Genomic DNA, 20342 nt, shown 5'->3' with positions numbered 1-20342 from the left:
GTGTTATGTCATTAATATTTAGAGTTCCAAATCTTATGACACTTTTTTATTTTGAAAAATAGGGGTTAAACATTTTACAGTTGTTTGTAGATAACTCATTTGGATCCAACATGTCAATATCTGGCTATATCCAGTTTCAGATTACCAAAAATATGATATATGGAAATAAAGCATTTCTGTACATTGAAGTACTACTGTGTGCACACTTACACTTATTAAGGCATGGGTTTTACCAGTGAAGATCAACTTCTAGCCAGGCTTTAAGGTGTTTAGAGTAACGTTTCCAATAGACAACAAGCGTACAGTGCGTATGTGAAGTCATTTAAGCATCTCAGTTTTGTTTTTGTTTTTTTTGCATTTTAAGCAACAGACAGACACAACACACCAGGGAACTTGTGATCATAGTGGCATTATAGTGAATTGCTGCTTTCCTTTTCAACACATTTCACAACATATCCAACCGGTATGATCCTGTCATTAAACAAAATCAAATTAGACTTTTTTTCTGTGCCTATCCAGACCACATATCCATATAAGTACGATTTAGGCATTGGATTTCTCATACATTGTCCAGATTTGTATGGCCACTGCCATGATTTTCAGTAAAATGGAGCCCATCACTTGTCAATTCTGCTTACCGGAATACACCACAAAAGTTAGCCAGCTAACTTGTTGAGCCAACTTCATAACTTACCCCTCAGAATTGGTCTGCTATATAGAACCAGTGACTATTGACAGTTATAACATTTGCCAAATAAATTGTGAGTGATGGTACACCTCAATGAAAACATTCCATTTGTCGAGATAAAACTATCTGCCACTGAAAATTGATAACCCCTACTTCTTGCTTAAAAAAACAGATACTCTTCAATGCTGTATCATCCTTGGCACAAAAGATTTCTCTCAGTGATCATCACTCAGCAACTTTTGTGGTTGAATCTTGAATCGAAAAATTATGAGAACTACTTGTAAAATAAAAAAAAGCACACAAAAATCCACACAATCAAATGATGTATAAAAAATGTCTGAGAATCAATTGTTTTTTAAAAAATGGGGCGAAAATGTAGAACAGTGGAGCTGCCCAATTGAATCTGAAACTGGTTATGAACAATTTGAGTGGTAGAAAGGCCTCATTACAATTATTAAGAAGATTTTTTTTGTCAAGAGTATAGCACAAACATAATTGCAAACAAGAAGAATAGACTGCAGGTAGATGAAAAATAACTACAATGGTTTTGACAAATGGGACTACAATGGTTTTGACATAATACTCAAACTACGCATTGAAAGTGCCTAGGAAATATATCAATTGCTATGTACGGGCTGGATCTGAAGAGGACATTTTACCTCCAAATGTCCCTTTTCAAACAATTTCATTTGGCAGTAAAACCCTAGATCAATTTCCAACCCAATACCTATCTAAAGCAGTGGTGTCTGTGTGTTATAATCCCTTTTTTTACACAGTCGGTCTGATCTTGGACGGAGTTTACTATTAAAAGTGCAGTGAGTTGGGAGAGAAGGGGAGTAGGGAGGAGGACAGGAGATGATTGTAGAGATGCGGACCAGGAGTGGGGAGAAGCGTCATCAGATCAGCCAGCCATCTCTGTGGGCTCCGTCACCAGCTTGGAGCCATCCCAGACGGTCTTAAACTGCTCTGGGACTGGGAACTCTCTCTGTGAATCGCACAAACATGTCAAATTAAAGAATGTGTATTTCAATACTATCAAGGAAAGAAATTCATTCATTGCATTCAAAAGCGTCAAGTAATAAAACATCTTCTCCCTCAAACACAGGCCTACTTGCATTTTCTATACAACCACACTCACATAATCATCGCCCTGTGGTATAAGGATGTTCATCTCAGAGCTCTTGGCACTGACGATCTCACAGTCCAGTGCCTCTTGGCTCAGGTACACGTGGCAGCCTTCTGTCTTGTTGATGGAGATGGTGGGTACTTTCCCCATCACCTAGCAAAAAGAAACTCCATTGACACTCCACTGCAGCCAATCCAGAGTTAAATGTTATACAAATGCTTGTCGTAAGATTACTGTAAGATTTCCCTGCCAAACATTTTTGCTAAGCTCACCTGAATCTTAATGTCTTTGGAGTTGATTATTTCAACGATTCCCACAGCATTGTCAAACACTAGGCCCAGTTTCTTACAGTTATCTATGGAGACAGACGTAAGAGAAACTCAGGAACCACATACTGTATATATATATATATATATATATATATATATATATATATATATATATATATATATATATATATATGTGTGTGTGTGTGTGTACAGTATATATATATATATATATATACACACACACAGTATATAACTTTGAGATAGAGCAACAAGCACTTACCTGTGATGATGGAGTTGACCTTGCCTTTGATCTGAATTGTCGAGTTGTTACAGCTGAAGATATAAACTACCTGCTTCAGCTCTGTCTCCGCTATCACCAGATCATGGGCCTGCTCCTGGTACTCCTATTCATAGAATAAGACAGAACACACCATGGAACACCAGATTCACTCAAGCAACTCGCCTTGTCTGCTATATCTGCACAGTGGCAGCCAACTGAGAAAATTTGTGGGCAAACAAAACTCCATGGATATTAACAAATATAGCTGAACATTCTACAATTGTTGAACCAGTCAGCACAACATATACTATTTCCATATAATGCGAACCATAAAAGAAATAGCATTTGTAGTGCTGTGCCGATAAAATGTTAGAATCATCTAAAATTCATTCACAAAAAGTAATTCAAAAACCTGTTTCTAGATGGCGTTTCTAAATGGTCTGTTTTGTACTGTGGCTATGCTGGATAACACTCTAGTGCAGCTGGGGTCTTCTCTGCACATCCCTCCTCCCTTATTCCCAGGGGTTAAAGTGTGTGTGTGGGGGGTGTGGGGGTGGGGTGGGTTGGAACACAGTTCCGCCACCTCAGATAAATTAATAATAAATATACTGCTCAAAAAAATTAAGGGAACACTTGCAATTTTCCACAATTGTTAAAACACATTTTTTGAAACCTTCCACCCTTTTCTCCATTCTCAAACTACATTCACAGAATGTCTGACAGTTCTTGCAAAATAAAACACTCACCTCAAAAGTTTTACTTGTGCTCAGAACCAAACAGTATCAGAGTACCGATCCAGTGTATGATTGAAGTGTTCCCTTACATTTCTTTGAGCAGTATATATTCTTTTATACCAACGATATAGCGCAATGATATTGTTAAAATAAATGGTGAGTAAATTTTTCGCGTGTACAGAGGTGACCAAGAATCTAGCAATTCTTGTCCAAAAAGTATTGCTACACCACGATACTCAATATGTTGTCCAACGGTGAGTAATTTTTCCCTGTTGCAACGACACTGAATTTTAGGGTTCCCCCACCTGCCAAATCCCACTTTAACCACTGCTTATTCCCATGGTGAAATGAGGTCTGAGGCAGTGAGAAAGAGCCTCAGGATGATAAAGCTGACAGTGTGTTATGTGATGTTCTGCTGCACACACCACTCTCCACTTCTTCCCCTCCAGCTCCAGCACAGGGGGGTGCTTCTTGTTCTGTTTCTTCCTCTGGTTTTTGGATTTAGCGGGCGAGGCCTGCTGCTGCTGCCCCTGCTGTGGTCCACCCTGAGACCGCAGTCCTGGGTTCTTATGGGTCTTGTGCTCATCAGACACGTGCTTCAGAACTGAGAAAGAGCGACAATACATCTGCTCAGGAAATACGACGCGGTAAACACTGTTAATTGTTAATTGCCAGGATGAACATGGTAGGCATGGGCTCAAGGGCATACTGCAGCAGCTTAGTGATAGCAGCTCCCGCCTCTTCCTCCATTACTGCTGCTATTAGCCCATTGGACACACCTTTAGTAATGTCCGCTCCCTGGTTGAGCTGGGCGAACAGGGCTGACCTCTGGGCAGAGGGGCCACCCTGCTTGGGTCCCTCCTCATCGGTGAAGACTGGCGGAGGGCCGGGGGGTGGTGGAGGAGGCGGGGGACAAGGACCTACAGGAGCAGGGCCGGACAGGGAGGCCGGGGCGATGGGACCCTGAGGAGAGGGGAACAGGGGTAGAGAAGAAGAGAGAAGGGTGGTCATTCCCAAGTACCTGACACTGATGACCCGGGTCATATACTTAGTGCTGTACCCACCATGCGCATTGACTAGTTATATTGTTTTGTGAGATAATTAATAGGATAGAGGTAGAATTCATTGCAATGATAAACTGTGTGTGTTTGTGTGTGCTGAATATAAAAGTTAAGTCAGAGGGTGATATAGGGCAGAGAGACAAATGGATACAGACGGGTTCTGTATATGATGGAAGATTTAAATCTTCACATTGGTTCCTCTTGACTGGTGTTCTAACCTATATCTGTTCTTAGTATTATTATCACTGTAGGTTCTGTTTATACCGACATGCCTTTTCATATCCACTGAAATGATCCAGCTGAGATGCTGTTTCTATAACTTCTACTGCAGTAATCTGAGCACACCTGTAGGGGGAGTACAAGGCAGCAAACAAAACTCAAGCAGTTGTGGGACCTCTTGTTCTGCCTCAAAAAGGGCTTTTCCTCTAGCCACTTAGTGTCTTAACTTATACCTACACGTGTCTGTGTATTTGTGTGTATACATGTTTATTTACATGAACATCCACATTATTTGTATACTGTTGACACAGAGTGTATATACTGCAGTATTAGGTTCTTATGTTCATTTGAGGTAAACTGTGATAGCATTTGTTGTCTGGCTTTCAAAGTACTGTCAACACAATGACCTCTTTCAGCTACGTGTTTGGTTAAAGAGCTGCTCTTAACATGACCCTTCTCAAGGCAACAGGTGTTAACTGTCCAGAAGCCAGCTAATGCGCTCCCTCTGCCTCTCTGCCTCACCCACCCACACTCTATCTGACTCTCTCTACCTCTCTCTCTCACACACACACACACACACACACACACACACACACACACACACACACACACACACACACACAGCTGTTACTGACAGACTGGATGCCTTCTTTTGCCACTATATGACTAGTGTAAAATAACAACAATTGTTTTGTTTCGAGTAATGTTTCCAGAGGTAATGGTACAGTATATTTGCAGTTTTTTTATTTTATTTGCAGGAGTTATTCCTGAATAAGCACCACTTTTTTAGTTGAGTTTATCAACTTACAAATGGCAGGTAAATTGGGTATAACAATGGTATAAAGACATCCCCTTTGCAATACACCTTCCTTTACTTCTATTAAGTACTCCAACATAGAAATGTCCTTAAAATAACCAACTAAACCCCCCCCCCTCTCTCTCTCTTGCTCTCTCTCGCTCACATACACACACACGACCAGTTGTAGTCTGCACAGATCCACCCTTTGGCCTCTGACCTGAGCACTGTGACATCAGAACTCATCAGTCAAACAAACAAACCAACAGAAGAAAGCCAACCCCGAGAGCAACAGAGAGAAACAAAGAGTGTGTGTGTAACAAGGACTGATACAGTCTGTGAACAGAGTGTGAAGTGTGGCTTTTGTTTGTTTATTCTCTTTTTTTAGAATGTGCTATTTCGTTGTATCTAGTCAAGCATATGTGTGCAGTGAGATATGTGTGTAGTGAGGTGTGTGTTCAGTTGTTTTTGTACAGGTATTTGTGTATGAGTGCTGTTCCCCTCTCTGTGCTGCTGTTTATCCTTCTATCCTGGTCTAAGTGTGTGTATGTGTATGTGTGTGTGTGTGTGTGTGTGTGTGTGTGTGTGTGTGTGTGTGTGTGTGTGTGTGGTATTTGTAGGCTAATGAGAATGGAACAGCAGTGTGGCAGTTTAGATTACATGTGGCGTGTGTGTGAGAGCAGGTGTGATATCCCGGGACACAGTAGGCTTTTGTTGGAGTATTTTTCCTCCAAAAGAAACCCTATTGAACAAGACCCTGAGGACCACCTGTCTTAACCACACACTCCTTAACACACACACACACACACACACACACACACACACAAAAGTCAAGCACACACACTGACACCTCACAGCATGGGGGACAGCTGACACTAAGCCACCCCCATCTTGCCATCTCAAGTGTCTTTCTGTGGCACACATACAGTACACACACACCTCAAGTACCATGGCACATAGACAAAGCTTAGACAATCATACAGTAAATATTTGTTGTGTTTATATTCATCACACACACTGTTGGCGAGACTTACAGTTGTACTCCAGGCAAGGCCAGTGGCATGGTACAGTTTGATGAACTCCTGCATTTCAGTCCAGATGCTAAGATAAGAGCGCACCCAGTCCACATGACGTGCATCACTGTAGGGCACACAAACATATCCTCACAGACTAGCCTTACTTCCTCAAAACATTTTACAGTACGGTATATAATTGGTCTCTGTCCAAACTGGTATGTCACACAACAAAACATCTGTTCAGTATACTAATAGCACTCTGTCCATAACATATTTTCTAATATACTGTATATCTATACATTTTTAAAAGTAACTTATATGTCAACTAAAACTAAATGAGAGTGTACATATCTAAGATAGTCCTTGTTGTTTCAAAGTAATTCTCTTTTTGACACTAAAGTGCATATTTCCTGTTCCCAGACCAGTGAAACAATGACACTCACGAGTCTTTGTAGTCCTTCAGGACTCTGTTGGTGTAGAACATGGCTGCATCATTCATCTCTTTCACATAGGGGCCTGGCTTTTGACCCTGAGAGAGAGAGAGAGAGAGTTAGACAAATGGAAACAGAAAGAAATAGATTGAAAAGAACGAAACGAAAGACAGATGATAAAGACAGGTCACAAAACTGCCACAGAGAGAGTGGGTCTGTTGAAGGCAGCCTGTGTGTACTTTCTCTAGTCCGTCCTCACACGGATGTCCAAATAACAGAGATCTCTATCAGCTGAGTGTGTCGGCAGCTCAGGGCCGGTGAGTCTGGGAGTGCCCAGCGCCGACAGTATATCACCCAGCAGGCCAGATCTCCCAATGTAAAAGCAGAGGGCGCGGACACAGGGAGGGATTGGGAATATTTTTTTTACAAACGGCCCAGAGATGAGTTATCTGAGCCGGCTTGCGGACCGAGTTTGTGACAGAATCCAGAGCTCCATCCCAGGTCCACTAGCGCTGGTCTGAGGCTGCTTTGTCCCAGTCAACAGCTCTGGCTGCTCTGTGGCTGTGTAAACAGAACTATACACAGTTTTCTTTTTATCTGACTGGGTTTTAGGGATGTAAAGGGGTGAGGTTCTGCGGAGCAAGAAAAACAACAGGTTCTGAACTGCACTCTAAAGACTAACGACACTTGTGCTTATACAATAAACAATCTCAAACAGATCTCTTTCGGAATCCATTACATGGGCCAGTAAGCTTTTTCAGTAGTCATAAAACATCTTCTATATGTAGAGCCTTTTGTGTCTATACAAAATGTTCACCTAAAATCTAAGCACTCTTCTGTCTTCCTGGTTTGGCCATGATGTCTGGGCACAGTCAGCTGTTCTGGTATATGACCATACGTTTAGGTATACCGTTGCCTAATAGTGGATAATGATGGACTACACATCATCTGCTGCAGCCTGGTTGTATCACATTCATTCATCTATTTAGCAGATTACATTATACTGCAAGCATACAGTTCCATCAGCATGTATACCACAGAGGTATCAAACCTACGGCCTTGGCGTGGCTGCCTCTTTGCTCGACCAGTTACACTACCTTGAGCCACAGGAGGTGTCTTGGCATGTTGTTGGGGGTGAGGATATTTCCAACTTCCTCATCCATGCTACCAACTAAATCACAACACTACCAACAGTGCAGCATGCAGCTGTGAGGGTCTTACTATGGCCACCCAACCAAGGGCCGGGATGCTCTCGCTGATGGCTGACAGATGGTTGAAGAAGTTGCTGCCGCGGTGCTTCTCCCGGAAGCTCTGCACCTCCTGAATCTTCTCCGAGAGCGGCCGCAACAGGTCAGCTAGCTCCGTCTGCTTGAGAGCCAGAGGAAAAGACAGGAGGGAGGTAAGGAGAGGAAGGAAGAGCCGAGAGGAGATGAGAGAAAGAAAAGGACAGGGAGGGAGGAATGGAGGAATGGAAGAAGAGAGATAAATATGAGTATATAAAACGTTCAACAAAATGTTTCAGGAATTCATTCCTGGCCAGGTGCATGCCCTGTAGTTTCCAGGAATGCATTTATGTATTTAGCTGCCTTCTCACTGACCACATGGCTTTATTCCATTCTTTATTTATACCCTTAGAGGAGTACCGTCACACCGGTGTGACGGGAATGTTGGGAAATGAACGTTCTAAAGAATATCTGGGTTCATTGAATTCAACATAGAATTTTAGAACCTTCAATTGTTGCGGAACTTAGAATGTTCAAAAACCTACACTTTTAAGGGTTAATGGAGACACTGTTCAAACATGCCACCATCACTCCACCACACAGAGCTGAGTGAGTTCAGACTAGCACCATGGTGATGCCAGCAGTGATGATTCTTTCTTGGGTTTCTGAGCATATCTGAGATTCAGTTGTTTTTTTGCACAGGTATTTGTGTATGAATGCTGTTCCCTCTCTGTGCTGCTATAGATGTGCTGTTTGTGAGTGAGTGAGTGAGTGAGTGAGTGAGTAAGTGAGTGTGTGTGTGTTTTTGTATGAGTGAGTTGCTAAGGACCACTTTCCCTGCTGATGCATGGTTCAGCTGCAGAATGACCCGAGCAGGGCCATAGCCTACTAAATGACCGTGACGCAGGGATATAATAGAAGGACTTTTTTTCCATTGAAACTTCCAGAACAACCCTGCACCCCACCCCACCCCCACCCAGCATTCCTCCACTGGCTGGGAGATCCCTCTGGCCTTGTAAGGCCACACTCAAGCCCTCTGTTTACAATTTACCTTTCACACAGTGTTCAGGACCAACACAAACACACTCTTACACTCTTATTCATACACACACACACACGTGCATATACGCACCCACACGAACAAGCGTGTGAGTTCAGACTAGCACCATGGTGATGCCAGCAGTGATGATTCTTTCTAGGGTTTCTGAGCATATCTGAGATTCAGTTGTTTTTTTGCACAGGTATTTGTGTATGAGTGCTTTACCTTCACACAGTGTTTAGGACCAACACAAACACACTCTTACACTCTTACACTCTTACTCATACACACACACACACGTGCATATACGCACCCACACGAACAAGCGCACACACACACTTTTGTACAAATATATGCACTCACATCCATACACTGACAACTAAGATTGCAGGACTTTTCTTATCTGGATAAGTGAAGTAGTTGCCATGCCACTTAATGTGCTGCAATAAACATCATACATAGACATAGAGAGTGATGGAGACAGAGAGGGAGAGAGAGAGAGAGATAGATAAAGAGAGTAAGAGAAAGAATGACATGGAAAGATGCATCTTTTTTTCTCGTTTTCAAATTTAATTCCTCCTCAATGACACACACATGATTTTCATTGCTGCTGATAATGGCTCCTCTGTCACCAGCTGCTGACTGTGTGTGAGAACGCCCTTCACCCGGACACAAGAGCGAGGTTCTTCACTGTCTCAAAAACATGGTTCATCCACTACCACTCAACACATACACCTCTTCTTTTCATAGGGAGAGACAATTACACAGATTATACTGATCTGCTGAACCAATCACTGCTGTCGCTCTTATCAACAACATCAAAGACAGACAGGGGTAGTAGGTAAATAAAAACAGAGGTGGCCCTTTTGGGAATGGTAAGAAGTTTCACATACTCTGAGACCTCTCTCTCTCACACACGTACACACACACACACACACACACACACACACACACACACACACACACACACACACACACACACACACACACACACACACACACACACACACACACACACACACACACACACACAGAATGAGACTGAAATAGAAGTCTTATCACTGGGCCATTTCAGGAATGGGGGAGGAGTAGCATGAACACACATCTGATGAACAGACCATGAATGAGAGAGAAGGAGGAGGAGGGAGAGAGTAAGGGATAGAGATTACAATCGAGAGCCTTAATTTAGTGGATGACCTGAGAGGCTGTTTCAAGTTCTGACATAATTTGGTGTCTTAAACCGATTAACAAGTAAACCACCAGCATCGTCTGAGCATCCACTGATGATGAGAACCCTTCCAGCTCCAGTGATGAGAGAGATGAGTGGTGCTTTACGAGGTGACGACCCACATGAGACGTTGTGGAGCGTGTGGGAGCGTGTATGTCAGAGTGTGTGTGTGTGTGTGTGACTGTGTGTGGCTGTGAGAGTCTGGACGGGGTGGGGGGTCAAGTAACAGCTGCAAACTGAGTGAACACACAGACACACACACACACACACACACACTCACACACACACGGAGAAGATGGATCCAGCAACGCTCACGTGACCCCACTGCAGCTACACAGACACAAATATAGAACATGCCCATAAAAAGTCACAGAGTGCAGGCACAAGCACATGGAGAGAATGGCCCTGTTAGTGTGTGACTACATCTGTGTGTGTAAGGGTACTTTCTTCTCCTGAGTGTCCAAGGGTCTGGATTAAACATACACTGTGTGTGTGTGTGTGTGTGTGTGTGTGTGTGTGTGTGTGTGTGTGTGTGTGTGTGTGTGTGTGTGTGAATATGAGTGAAGGGGAGATAGAGAGAAAGAGAGAGAGTAGATGGCACCTGTATACAGAAGTGTATAAGAGTATGTTTGGTGGCCTGTGTGAGTGTGTGTTGTGAAATCTGTAGAAGTACTATCAGTGTCCATTAACAAGATGAAATGCATTTGTGGATATGCGCTGTGCATGATGGAGTGTGCGTCTGTGAGCAGTTGTGTGTGATGGCAGTGCTGTGTATTCAGGAGAAAGGTCTGATATGAGTCACTGGAGTTCTTCCACTAACACACACACACAAACACACAGACACACACAGACACACACACACACACACACACACACACACACACACAGAGACACACACAAACACACACACACAGACACACACACACAAACACACACACACACACAGATAGACACACACAAACACACACACACACACATACACACACACACACACACAGAGAGAGACACACACAAACACACACACACACAAACACACACACACACACACACACACACACACACAGAGAGAGAGAGACACACACAAACACACACACACACACACACAAAGTGGGCACGGAGTCTGAGACAGAGAGGAGGAGGGTGTAGAGCTGTTCCCAGGCAAACTCCACACCGTTGAAAAACAAACGCTCTCCTCTGTGCTTCAGACACTCTCTCTCTACCACTCTCTCTCTACCCACCCTTGAATCTTAGTCGTTAAACTTAGTGACTAAAGACTCATGAGACAGCACATTACTCCAGGGCTGTACCTGAATGCAGAGTGACCCTCAGCTATTAGCTATTCATTGTTGGAGAATCAAGCAGCACGAGTCAAATACATGTACTCCCATACATCACTTAATTATAAAGGCATGCACCCATGTGACACATTACTGTGCCATGAAATTCAGCCTGCACTTAATTCATACTCCTTGGCTGGACTTGCTTTGGTATTGGAATCAATATTGTTGCGGTTGGAAAGTCAAAGGCTTATCCTGGCGGTTGGTATCACTGGCCTCAAGCCAAACAAGGGAATTCAGTTGGCTTAGTGCCTGGATGGTGAGACAAACTAGTGTTTACAATCATACAACTAGGCAGAAATGTTGATATACGACTGAGTTACACGTGTATGATTCCTTACCATTCAGGAATGTGTGTATTTTTTAAAAACGCCTTTTTGTTAGGTCAACATATTTTCTGTTAATTTCCTGCTTGTTTTACTAAATTGTTTTACTTGTAACTTGTAACTTTACGTGGTCAATGTAATGCAGGGTGCACTGAGAGCCTGATGTGCCTGAGGGTGCACTGAGGCTGTGTCCTGTAAGACCTCAACCCCCTTCCCCTTTTCACGGTTGAGCAGAGAGAGGGGGGGGGGGCGTTACTGTCTATCTGTCCTGGGTTAACAGACTCTCTCTTCCTCTCTCTTAGAATCTCATTCTCACTCTGTTCTTTTGCACACTATGCTGGGAACGTCACCAGTGTTCAAACATGCACACACCCATTTCTTTGGCACACACACACAGACACACACAGAGAGAGAGAGAGAGAGAGAGAGAGAGAGAGAGTTACCAGAAGCTACCTCCAAAAATCTGAAAAAATGAGGCAATATTTTCAGTTTATGATGTGTGTGATCTTCCAGCATAGTTCCTCAAAACATTTTATGACCATCAGTTTTGCGTTGTTCTCTTCCAGGTCTCGAAGATAGAGGGGGAATCCTGAGGACCGTTTGCTGTGACTTGCAAAGCCCAGAGTTCTGACCTGGGATCAGCACTAGGAATCACTGACCCCTGCCGAGGGGCCAATGCAACATCCAATGACCCACGAGAGAGGAGCTAATCACTTCCTGTTTGGACTTTCGCCCTTTGGTCAGCCAGTCCGGACACAGCACATCGCGCTCCGATGGAATGACATCACACACACACACACACACACACACACACACACACACACACACACACACACGCACACACACACACTTCCCCTGGCTGTGTGAATGCATTGGGAATGTGGTGCATTGGCGGTTCTCTTTGCAAGCCAAGGTAATCCCTGTGTGTACAGAACGCATGGCTGCCCCCAGAGCGGAGAGGACTCATGCTTTAAACACAAGAGTCCGAGCCGTGGATTATGGGAAACTGGATGACCAAATATGAATGCCCTGCATGGGAAATATAACACTGTAATTTGGGGAGGATGCACCATTCTGCTGGAGATGAGGGCAATGACAGCAACGCCCAGTACCACGTGTAGTTGTGAGGTAGAGTACCTGATACATATAGGAGCAGCAGAGATGTTTATGTAGATAGAGGCCAACAGCCGTTAATTATCTTGAGGCAGTAGAAGGAAATGTGCAATTCTGCTGGATGTTGGAATGTCTGTTCAGCATGGACAAGGAGTTACATGAAGGAATGTCCTGTCATAGAATATCAGTGCTAGTCTAGAATAGACAATGTGTCGACAGGAAATACGTACAGAATGGTCACTGACAAGTACATCTGCAGTATGGGCAGTGTGCACTCTTAAAACTCGTACACAGACACACAGACACACACGCACAAACACACATGCACACAAAACACACCTGAGCTGGCTCCTGGTGTGTGCTGGCCATCTTGAGGAAGGCTCTCTCCACTTGCAGAGCACTGTTTACCATCTCGGCCTGTTAGGTAAACAAACACACCAACACAATTTGACATAAAAACAAATAAAAACCATGAAGTACCAAAAACATGCCACTGAGATTTGCATGAGCTTGATAATCCATTCTTCCCCCGTGTGTAGTGTGTGTGTGTGTGTGTGTGTGTGTGTGTGTGTGTGTGTGTGTCTGAAAACCCTTCCCCACTATTAACTAATTCATTCTGTCTGCATGTATGACTCTCACTATATTCCTCACTCTGAAACATCAGTTTCTTTCTCCTCCTATCAGGTCTCCTCTGTGACCACTTTTAGATGGTTAGTATTGTCCCAATAGCTGTAATGTAAGTATTTGAAGTGTGCAAGTGGGAGGTTTGAGACATAGTCCAAATCTTTCTCTCTTACACATGATTTCGACGTAATTCGCTTTCTATGCATGCATTTTCTCTATATACTCCCCCTCTCTCTCTCGGTCTCTCTCTCTGTATGCTAACTCTCTCTCTCTGTATGCTAACTCTCTCTCTCTGTATGCTAACTCTCTCTCTCTGTCTTTTTTCTCATTCACTCTCTTTTCTCAGTCTGCTCCCTTCTTGATGAGGTCTCTCTGAACTCTGCGCAGAGAGAGAGAGAGAGAGAGAGTGGAACTGTTCTCCATTGCAGGGCTTTACAATACCTTAAAAGGCAGGCCTGCCTGATTGAACAAAGAAAAAAGAAACATACAACTGAACTCTCTCTCACCCCTTCCCCTCATCCAGTGCTGTCAGAGCAAGAGACAGAGCGAGAGATCTGAGAAAGCTGCTCCTCCGGCCGGGAGACAGAAAAACCTCTGTCCAAGATTTACACTTGAGCCAAGGAGAGAGAAATAAAATCTTGTAAATGTTGAGAGTCCCCTTTCTCTAATCCATGTGCAAGAATCCAGGGCTGGTGTGAGGAGAGAACATGACAGTGTTTTGAATAGCTCCACCAAATGCTGGCACCAAGCAGGCCATCACCTGTTTTTACCAAGGCGGTGGCACAGGACTCAACTATGCATAACACATATTTGTCTTACTCACACTCACACACACACACACACACACACACACACACACACACAGACACACAGACACACACACACACACACACACAATAAGATTATTTAGCTCACATATTCAACCTCATTTGACAGTCTGAATCTCTCAGAAAGGTTTATCTTTATTTGCTTGTCCAGTCATGAAGAAAAGTGCTTAAAGGAGAGTCCGCAAATCTAATTTAATTGCCTTTTTGTCAGTTTTACTGAATTGCTCCTCACAGTCGTCTGTCTACCTGTCTAGCAGTGTGCTTAAAAAACTCCAGCACAATTCCAGCCAATCGACAGTTTGCGTAAGGAGTACAGAGGAGAGCGGTGTAAATCTGATTGGCTATCAAGCTCAAATAAACAACCTTTTGCCAGAATCGCGGACTCTGCTTTTAAGAGATGGTGTATAAGTACATAAAAAGCCCTCTGTTTGTCTCTTCTCGGTTATTAATCATTCTCCTTATCTCTCTCTTTTTTGAACTCACATGTTGGGCGACATCGTCCCCGATGGCTCGACTGTGCTTCAGATACTCAGCCACTGGTCCCTTCAGGAGCACATCAAACGCCTCCATCCACTCCGACAAGACTGTGGCATGAAGGGACGATGAGGACAGGAGGAGAGGAGAAAGAGGGGGAGGATGGAAATGAAGAAGCGGAGGAATGGAGAGATGGAGAGGAAAGAAAGAATGGAGAAAAGGAGGAAACGTGGGGTGAAGAAGAGAGCAGATCAAGAAGTGAAGAACAACAAATGAGGTAGGTAAATTTATCACTTTAAAAAAAATTCTACAAAATCTTTTTTAAAGAGATCAGTTTGCTGGCCTGCTTCAGGTGGAGGCGGGAGTTCACTCACCTCCATTTATTCCATTCACCATGTCTCCATTAGCCATGCCTCGGTCCTGTAACTTGACAGACACCTCCTCCAAGCGAATCACAGCCTGTTCCAGGCGCTCTACGAGCGTTTCCATGCTTCTGCGTCTACAAAAGGGATGACGTGTGAATATTGTGTGTGTGATACATCTTAAAGCCCAGACTTTAACCTCTTCCACACTTGAACCTCAGACATACAAACATGTAGACACACTCACATAAGAAACAGAACCAAATTCCAATAAACATTCATAAACACAAACACAGACATACACATGCTGTCCCAGAACATGAATCTGACCCTTCTTAACATGGTGACACTTCTGGAATATTCATCTAATGAGAGAAGTGCAGTTGTCAATTAAAGTACAAATACACACAGACAAATACACACACAGAGACACTCACGCACACTCATGCAAAGACCACACAAACACACACACACACACACACACACTCTGCACACAACAGTGCCACCAGTGCACCCATCTTTTAGAGTCCTTATGACGCAAATCACTGAAACCTATCTGTTCCAGTGAAAACATGCAACCATGCTCTTGGCTGACTCGTGACAGGCAGCATCTCTGAGAAATAAACACCATTCCACTAACTTCATCCATCACAAACCTGTCCTGTCAGAACACCAACCGTGGCCAACATGGGGAAAGACCTTCCCCAGGGTGGAAATATGCAGCGAGCATAGCCCGCATATCTCAGCTAAACTAGAGGGAGCGGAATAAAACCTTACAGGGAGAGAGATGCACACACACAAAGACACACAGACACACACTACATGTGAGTGAAATAAACCCTGTGGGCAGCAGGACAGCAGACTGCTGATGGGTCTCTCTGTGCCCTCCTGGGACTTTCTCCAGGTGAGCAGAGCCAGAGCAGCGAGAGGAGAGGGCTCCCCTTCTGGGACGGCTGAATAATTCAGAGGAGACCGGCTCCATTATTCATCACTAGCACAACTCTTGCCCAGGGGCAAGGACAGAGTGGGCCACTGAGGGCCTCTCTGTACCGTCCCTCATCAGAAATGGATTGGCTCTTCATGGGCTCTTGAGTTTATGGGCTCTTTTTCCAATTTCTGACACGTCTATTTGGCCATCATAAAGATGAAAAGATAAATGGAGTTGAACCCCTGTAAATCTTTGCTAACCAAGAGGCCCTTGTAGAACCTCAAAGAGAAGCATCAGGTCCACAGTTCAGAGTTTGCACAAGCTTTTCCCCCATGGGCCAGCTTTAAGGTTTCACTCCTGATTTCATGTTATGTCTGGCCATAAGGTTGCTCTTGAGATATCTTGAGACTTTTGTAAGGCACCTTGGGATAATGAGAACTGCTACAACTATTCCAGGCTACCAAAGTTAAGCTGACCTAAATAACCTGAAATGAGATGACTTGAACTACAGGGAAGAAAAATGTGTCTGAGGTAGTGAGCTAATGGTACGCTGTGATGTCATTCTAGTGAGTCAGACATATTTTATGCTTGTGTTGAATATCATGAACAAGAGTTTTCACCCCAGAGGAAACTGGAGAAGGACTCCAGACTGAGGAGGCTGGGGGCGTCCCAGGGAAGTTCTCCGCCAGCCCCAGGCCCACGGCTGTCTCATAACTTAGATTCAGAGCGTCTCACATGACAACATGCCCATCAGAAGCTGGCACATCTAATCAAATGCTCAAGTGCAACATTCTGAGGTTCTTTATGGAATTATTAACAAAACATAAACTGGAACATTTAGTTCATTTGTGTCATTTAGAGTCCAATTGAGGTATTTTAGGAAACAAGTCACATAAACATTCTGTTTCTATATGGAATATTCTATTAAGCCTTAAAGGTGCGGGCAAAGATCCTTAATATATAATTATCAACCGTCTCTGGTGCGGGTTTTTAAACATTCCAACATGAGATTCCGTTCCGCAACAATTGAAGGTTCTAAAATTCTATGTTGAATTCAGAGCCGTATAGATATTTATACGGCTCTGGTTGAATTCAATGAACCCAGATATTCTTTAGAACGTCAATTTTCCAACATTCCCATCACTCCGGAGTGACGGTACACCTTTAAGGGTTAATGATGCTGTTCTAGAACAAGTACTATTTGCTGGATGGCAGAAATATACAGCATCAACACTGAACAACAGATTTGCTGCTCCTAATTCCTAAATCATACAAGAATTTCTGCAGAACATGCTATATTAACTCAGCAACCCTAACTTGTCCAGGGTGAATACAACAGCCATGACACTGCAGTGTAATCACAGTGGGGCAGGAAACGGTGACACTGTATGTGGAGTTTAAGTGACGCTGTAAAAATACTGTCCTTAATATATCACTGTTACATAATATTTAGAAAAATATATTGAAAATACAAAAAAGCGCATTAAATCTCTCTCTCTCTCTCTCTCACTCCATCACATAGACAGATACACTCACACAAAAGAAGAGAGAATGAAAGAGAGAGAGCCAGAGCCAGTGATAATTAATAGTGACCCAATGTGGAAAGCAACACATCATCGGTGTGATCTCTGGAGAATTCGCCAGGCCATGTCAAATACCAGAGGTGGGCCTCACCAACTATTTCTGCAATCACATACACACACACACCCACACACCCACACATAAAGAGAAAGGGAGAGAGAGAGAGAGAGAGAGAGAGAGAGAGCTCCAAGTCCAATAACTAAAGACAGTGATGGGTGTGACATTGTAGGCCTAACCCTACACTCACCACTCACAATACCCCATTCTGCCTCACTGTGGCATCTGGCCATTAAGAGCCTGCTCAATGTCTTCTGCTCCGGATGCTGGATGTAGGCCTACTTTCTGATCTACAGTTCAGTCTCAGCTATGTTCGTCCATTCTACAGAAACTATACAATAAACACAGTGGCTATCTGGCACAGGGAGTCGTCAGTGAGAATGGGAGCATTTAAGTGAGGCCTCAGCACACTGCCATGCAACTCAGAAACCCATGTGGGTAAGGGTAAGTGGCTAGTGTCCTATTTACATAAGAAAACATATTTCTCTAACTCATTCTCATACAGATGCAAAACATATTTCCTCAAAACCCCAGATTCAGACTAACCAACTGGACCATGAAATAAGTGGATTGTAATCTATTTGACTACAGGGCTGCAACTAACGATTATTTTCAGAGCCAATCAATCTGTGGGTTATTTTTTGTTGTTTGATCGATAAAATATCAGAAAAGAGTGAAACATTTCAAAGTTTATGTCCTCAAATGCCTTATTTTGACCACACACACTAAAGATATTTACTGTAGTTTACTGTAATAGTGTGTCCAAATCCATGTGTCCAAATCATATCACGTGTACTATCGTAATCACTGTTCAAAAATAATTCAATAACACTTAATCTGAAAATGAACCCCAAATTGTTTAGACCATGAAACCTTTTATTGGATAAATATCCATGAATTGTGGATACAGTTGCATGATGAATCCTGACTTTTGGGTAAGGTAAGTCCATGACTAGCCTACATCTTCATCTTGTCAAATGAAGCTAGATGTGATAAAATCACCAATCAATTTCCAGGAACTAGAAATGAAAGGACAAAATCTTTACTTATTCCCAACTTTATCCAAAAGTGTTTGGATGCTTTAGAGTGTCTACTCTTGGTTTTCTTTCAGATGCTCTAACAGTGATGCCTCTCTTCAGATAGTTTACAGCAGATTGACACAGACCTTCAGGCCAAGCATGTAACTGGGTTCAAGACTGCCATCTGATATTTGGGCTATATGAGGCGTCTGAAGTGGGAGACAAAAACACACATGCGCAGACAGACGCATTCAACCACACATTGGGCGACCAGTCACTGAGGTAGGGCCCACACACAGTATCCATCAAGGTGAGAGAATGGCCTCGCACAATCACATAACTAAAACTTCTGACATACATATATGTTGAACTGCATAATACCTTAACAATAACTGACAAAAAACACCAACTATAATTATTAGGCTCCTACACTTCAGTGAGTACTAACATTAATGAACCACAGCATTGCAAGTGTTGAGCAGTGATTTCCCTGAGGAAGACACAGATTGTTTAAACAGTGTTTACAGCCTTACACCTTCTATGTATTTTATAAGGATATCTGCCTTATGTCCAATAATGTGGACATAAAATCTTACGTAGTGGCTCTGATTTATCATGGTCTATCTAAACCTCAGTGGGAAACGTGACAGGTGCTGTAAGAACCCTGCTATCTACCTCCGCAGTGATGTAACTAGCCCCATGGATTGTGGACAAAAAGAGGCTACACAATAACGAGAGAAAACGAATGGAAAATGAAAAGGCTTTTTGTTCGAACCTTTGTTGTTACTGATGTGTCTTCTGTTTAACTGCACACACAGCAAATGTCTCCTCACACAATACACGCATGTTTCAGTGGAGCGCGCCAGTCACCCGCTCTCTCTCGCGCCATCGAATCCTTGTCTCAACTATTTGGTTCAGGAGGTTGCCATAATTAAATAAAGTTTATTTACCTGTTTTCTCTTCAATGTTATTACGGCAGTGTTGTATTTCTGTTTCTTGTTCCCACACGTCCTCAAACGAGCTGGTCCCTACGCGTCCCTTCCCCAAGCCTTCTTGTCAGTCAACTGAGCAGGGCAGCAAACGCTTCCGGGACTTCCAAATAAAGCAACATCAGTGAACCTGCGAGAGGACCGGGAAAACACACAGGGATAATTCCCAGACGACGTCTCCTTCTCTCTCTGGTCTCGTCTCTGTCTCTGCCTCTCTCTCTACGTATCGTTGAGCGCCGCTGAAAAAGCGTAATTCTGGAGCGTGTAATCAACGGTTACACGACAGGGGAAGGTAAATTATAGCGCGACCATACATTTGACACCGACTGCTGCTCTTGACTTAATTTCTACGCACTAAACTGTTCAGTGAAACTTAAAGAAGACCTCTGGCGTAGTAATATTTGTTTTATTTAGACAGAAGTTTAGCCAATAAACATAACAGGTATGTTGCGCCTAAACAACAGGGTGCCTCTCCCCCCCCTGTCTAAATTAAGACCATGTTTATCTTGAGGTATTTGGTATGTTTTGGACATATTAACCTACTGAGAGATCTGTATGGGATCATGGTCAATTGAAGTCCACATTTATTCAGAGG

General features: G+C 43.3%; 1 protein-coding gene across 2 annotated transcripts; it reads right to left on the bottom strand.

Annotated features, from left to right (window-relative positions):
- Window positions 1-31: 31 nt before the first annotated feature.
- cap2 (cyclase associated actin cytoskeleton regulatory protein 2) lies at window positions 32-19856 on the bottom strand. 2 transcript variants are annotated; one of them, XM_076301607.1, is made up of 13 exons: window positions 19709-19856; window positions 15186-15310; window positions 14821-14921; window positions 13226-13303; window positions 7842-7985; window positions 6633-6718; window positions 6208-6313; window positions 3877-4060; window positions 3523-3701; window positions 2364-2487; window positions 2087-2169; window positions 1827-1967; window positions 32-1673 (listed from the first exon to the last, which is right to left on the bottom strand). In XM_076301607.1, exons 2-13 carry the CDS (start codon window positions 15298-15300, stop codon window positions 1590-1592), a joined length of 1425 nt encoding a protein of 474 aa, XP_076157722.1. In that variant the 5' UTR covers window positions 15301-15310; window positions 19709-19856; the 3' UTR covers window positions 32-1589. The 2 variants fall into 2 exon arrangements, with proteins under 2 accessions (XP_076157722.1, XP_076157721.1); XM_076301606.1 differs by having other exon boundaries at window positions 7842-7988; window positions 19709-19855.
- Window positions 19857-20342: the final 486 nt, after the last annotated feature.

The sequence above is a fragment of the Alosa pseudoharengus genome, unplaced genomic scaffold, assembly GCF_046254945.1.
Source record: "Alosa pseudoharengus isolate Yale_2024_CS ecotype anadromous, Long Island Sound unplaced genomic scaffold, YU_APseudo_1.1 YU_APseudo_1.1_scf_23, whole genome shotgun sequence".
NCBI lineage: Eukaryota > Metazoa > Chordata > Actinopteri > Clupeiformes > Clupeidae > Alosa > Alosa pseudoharengus.
The sequence above is the reverse complement of the archived record's forward strand: the minus strand, read 5'-3'. Positions and strand labels throughout refer to the sequence as shown.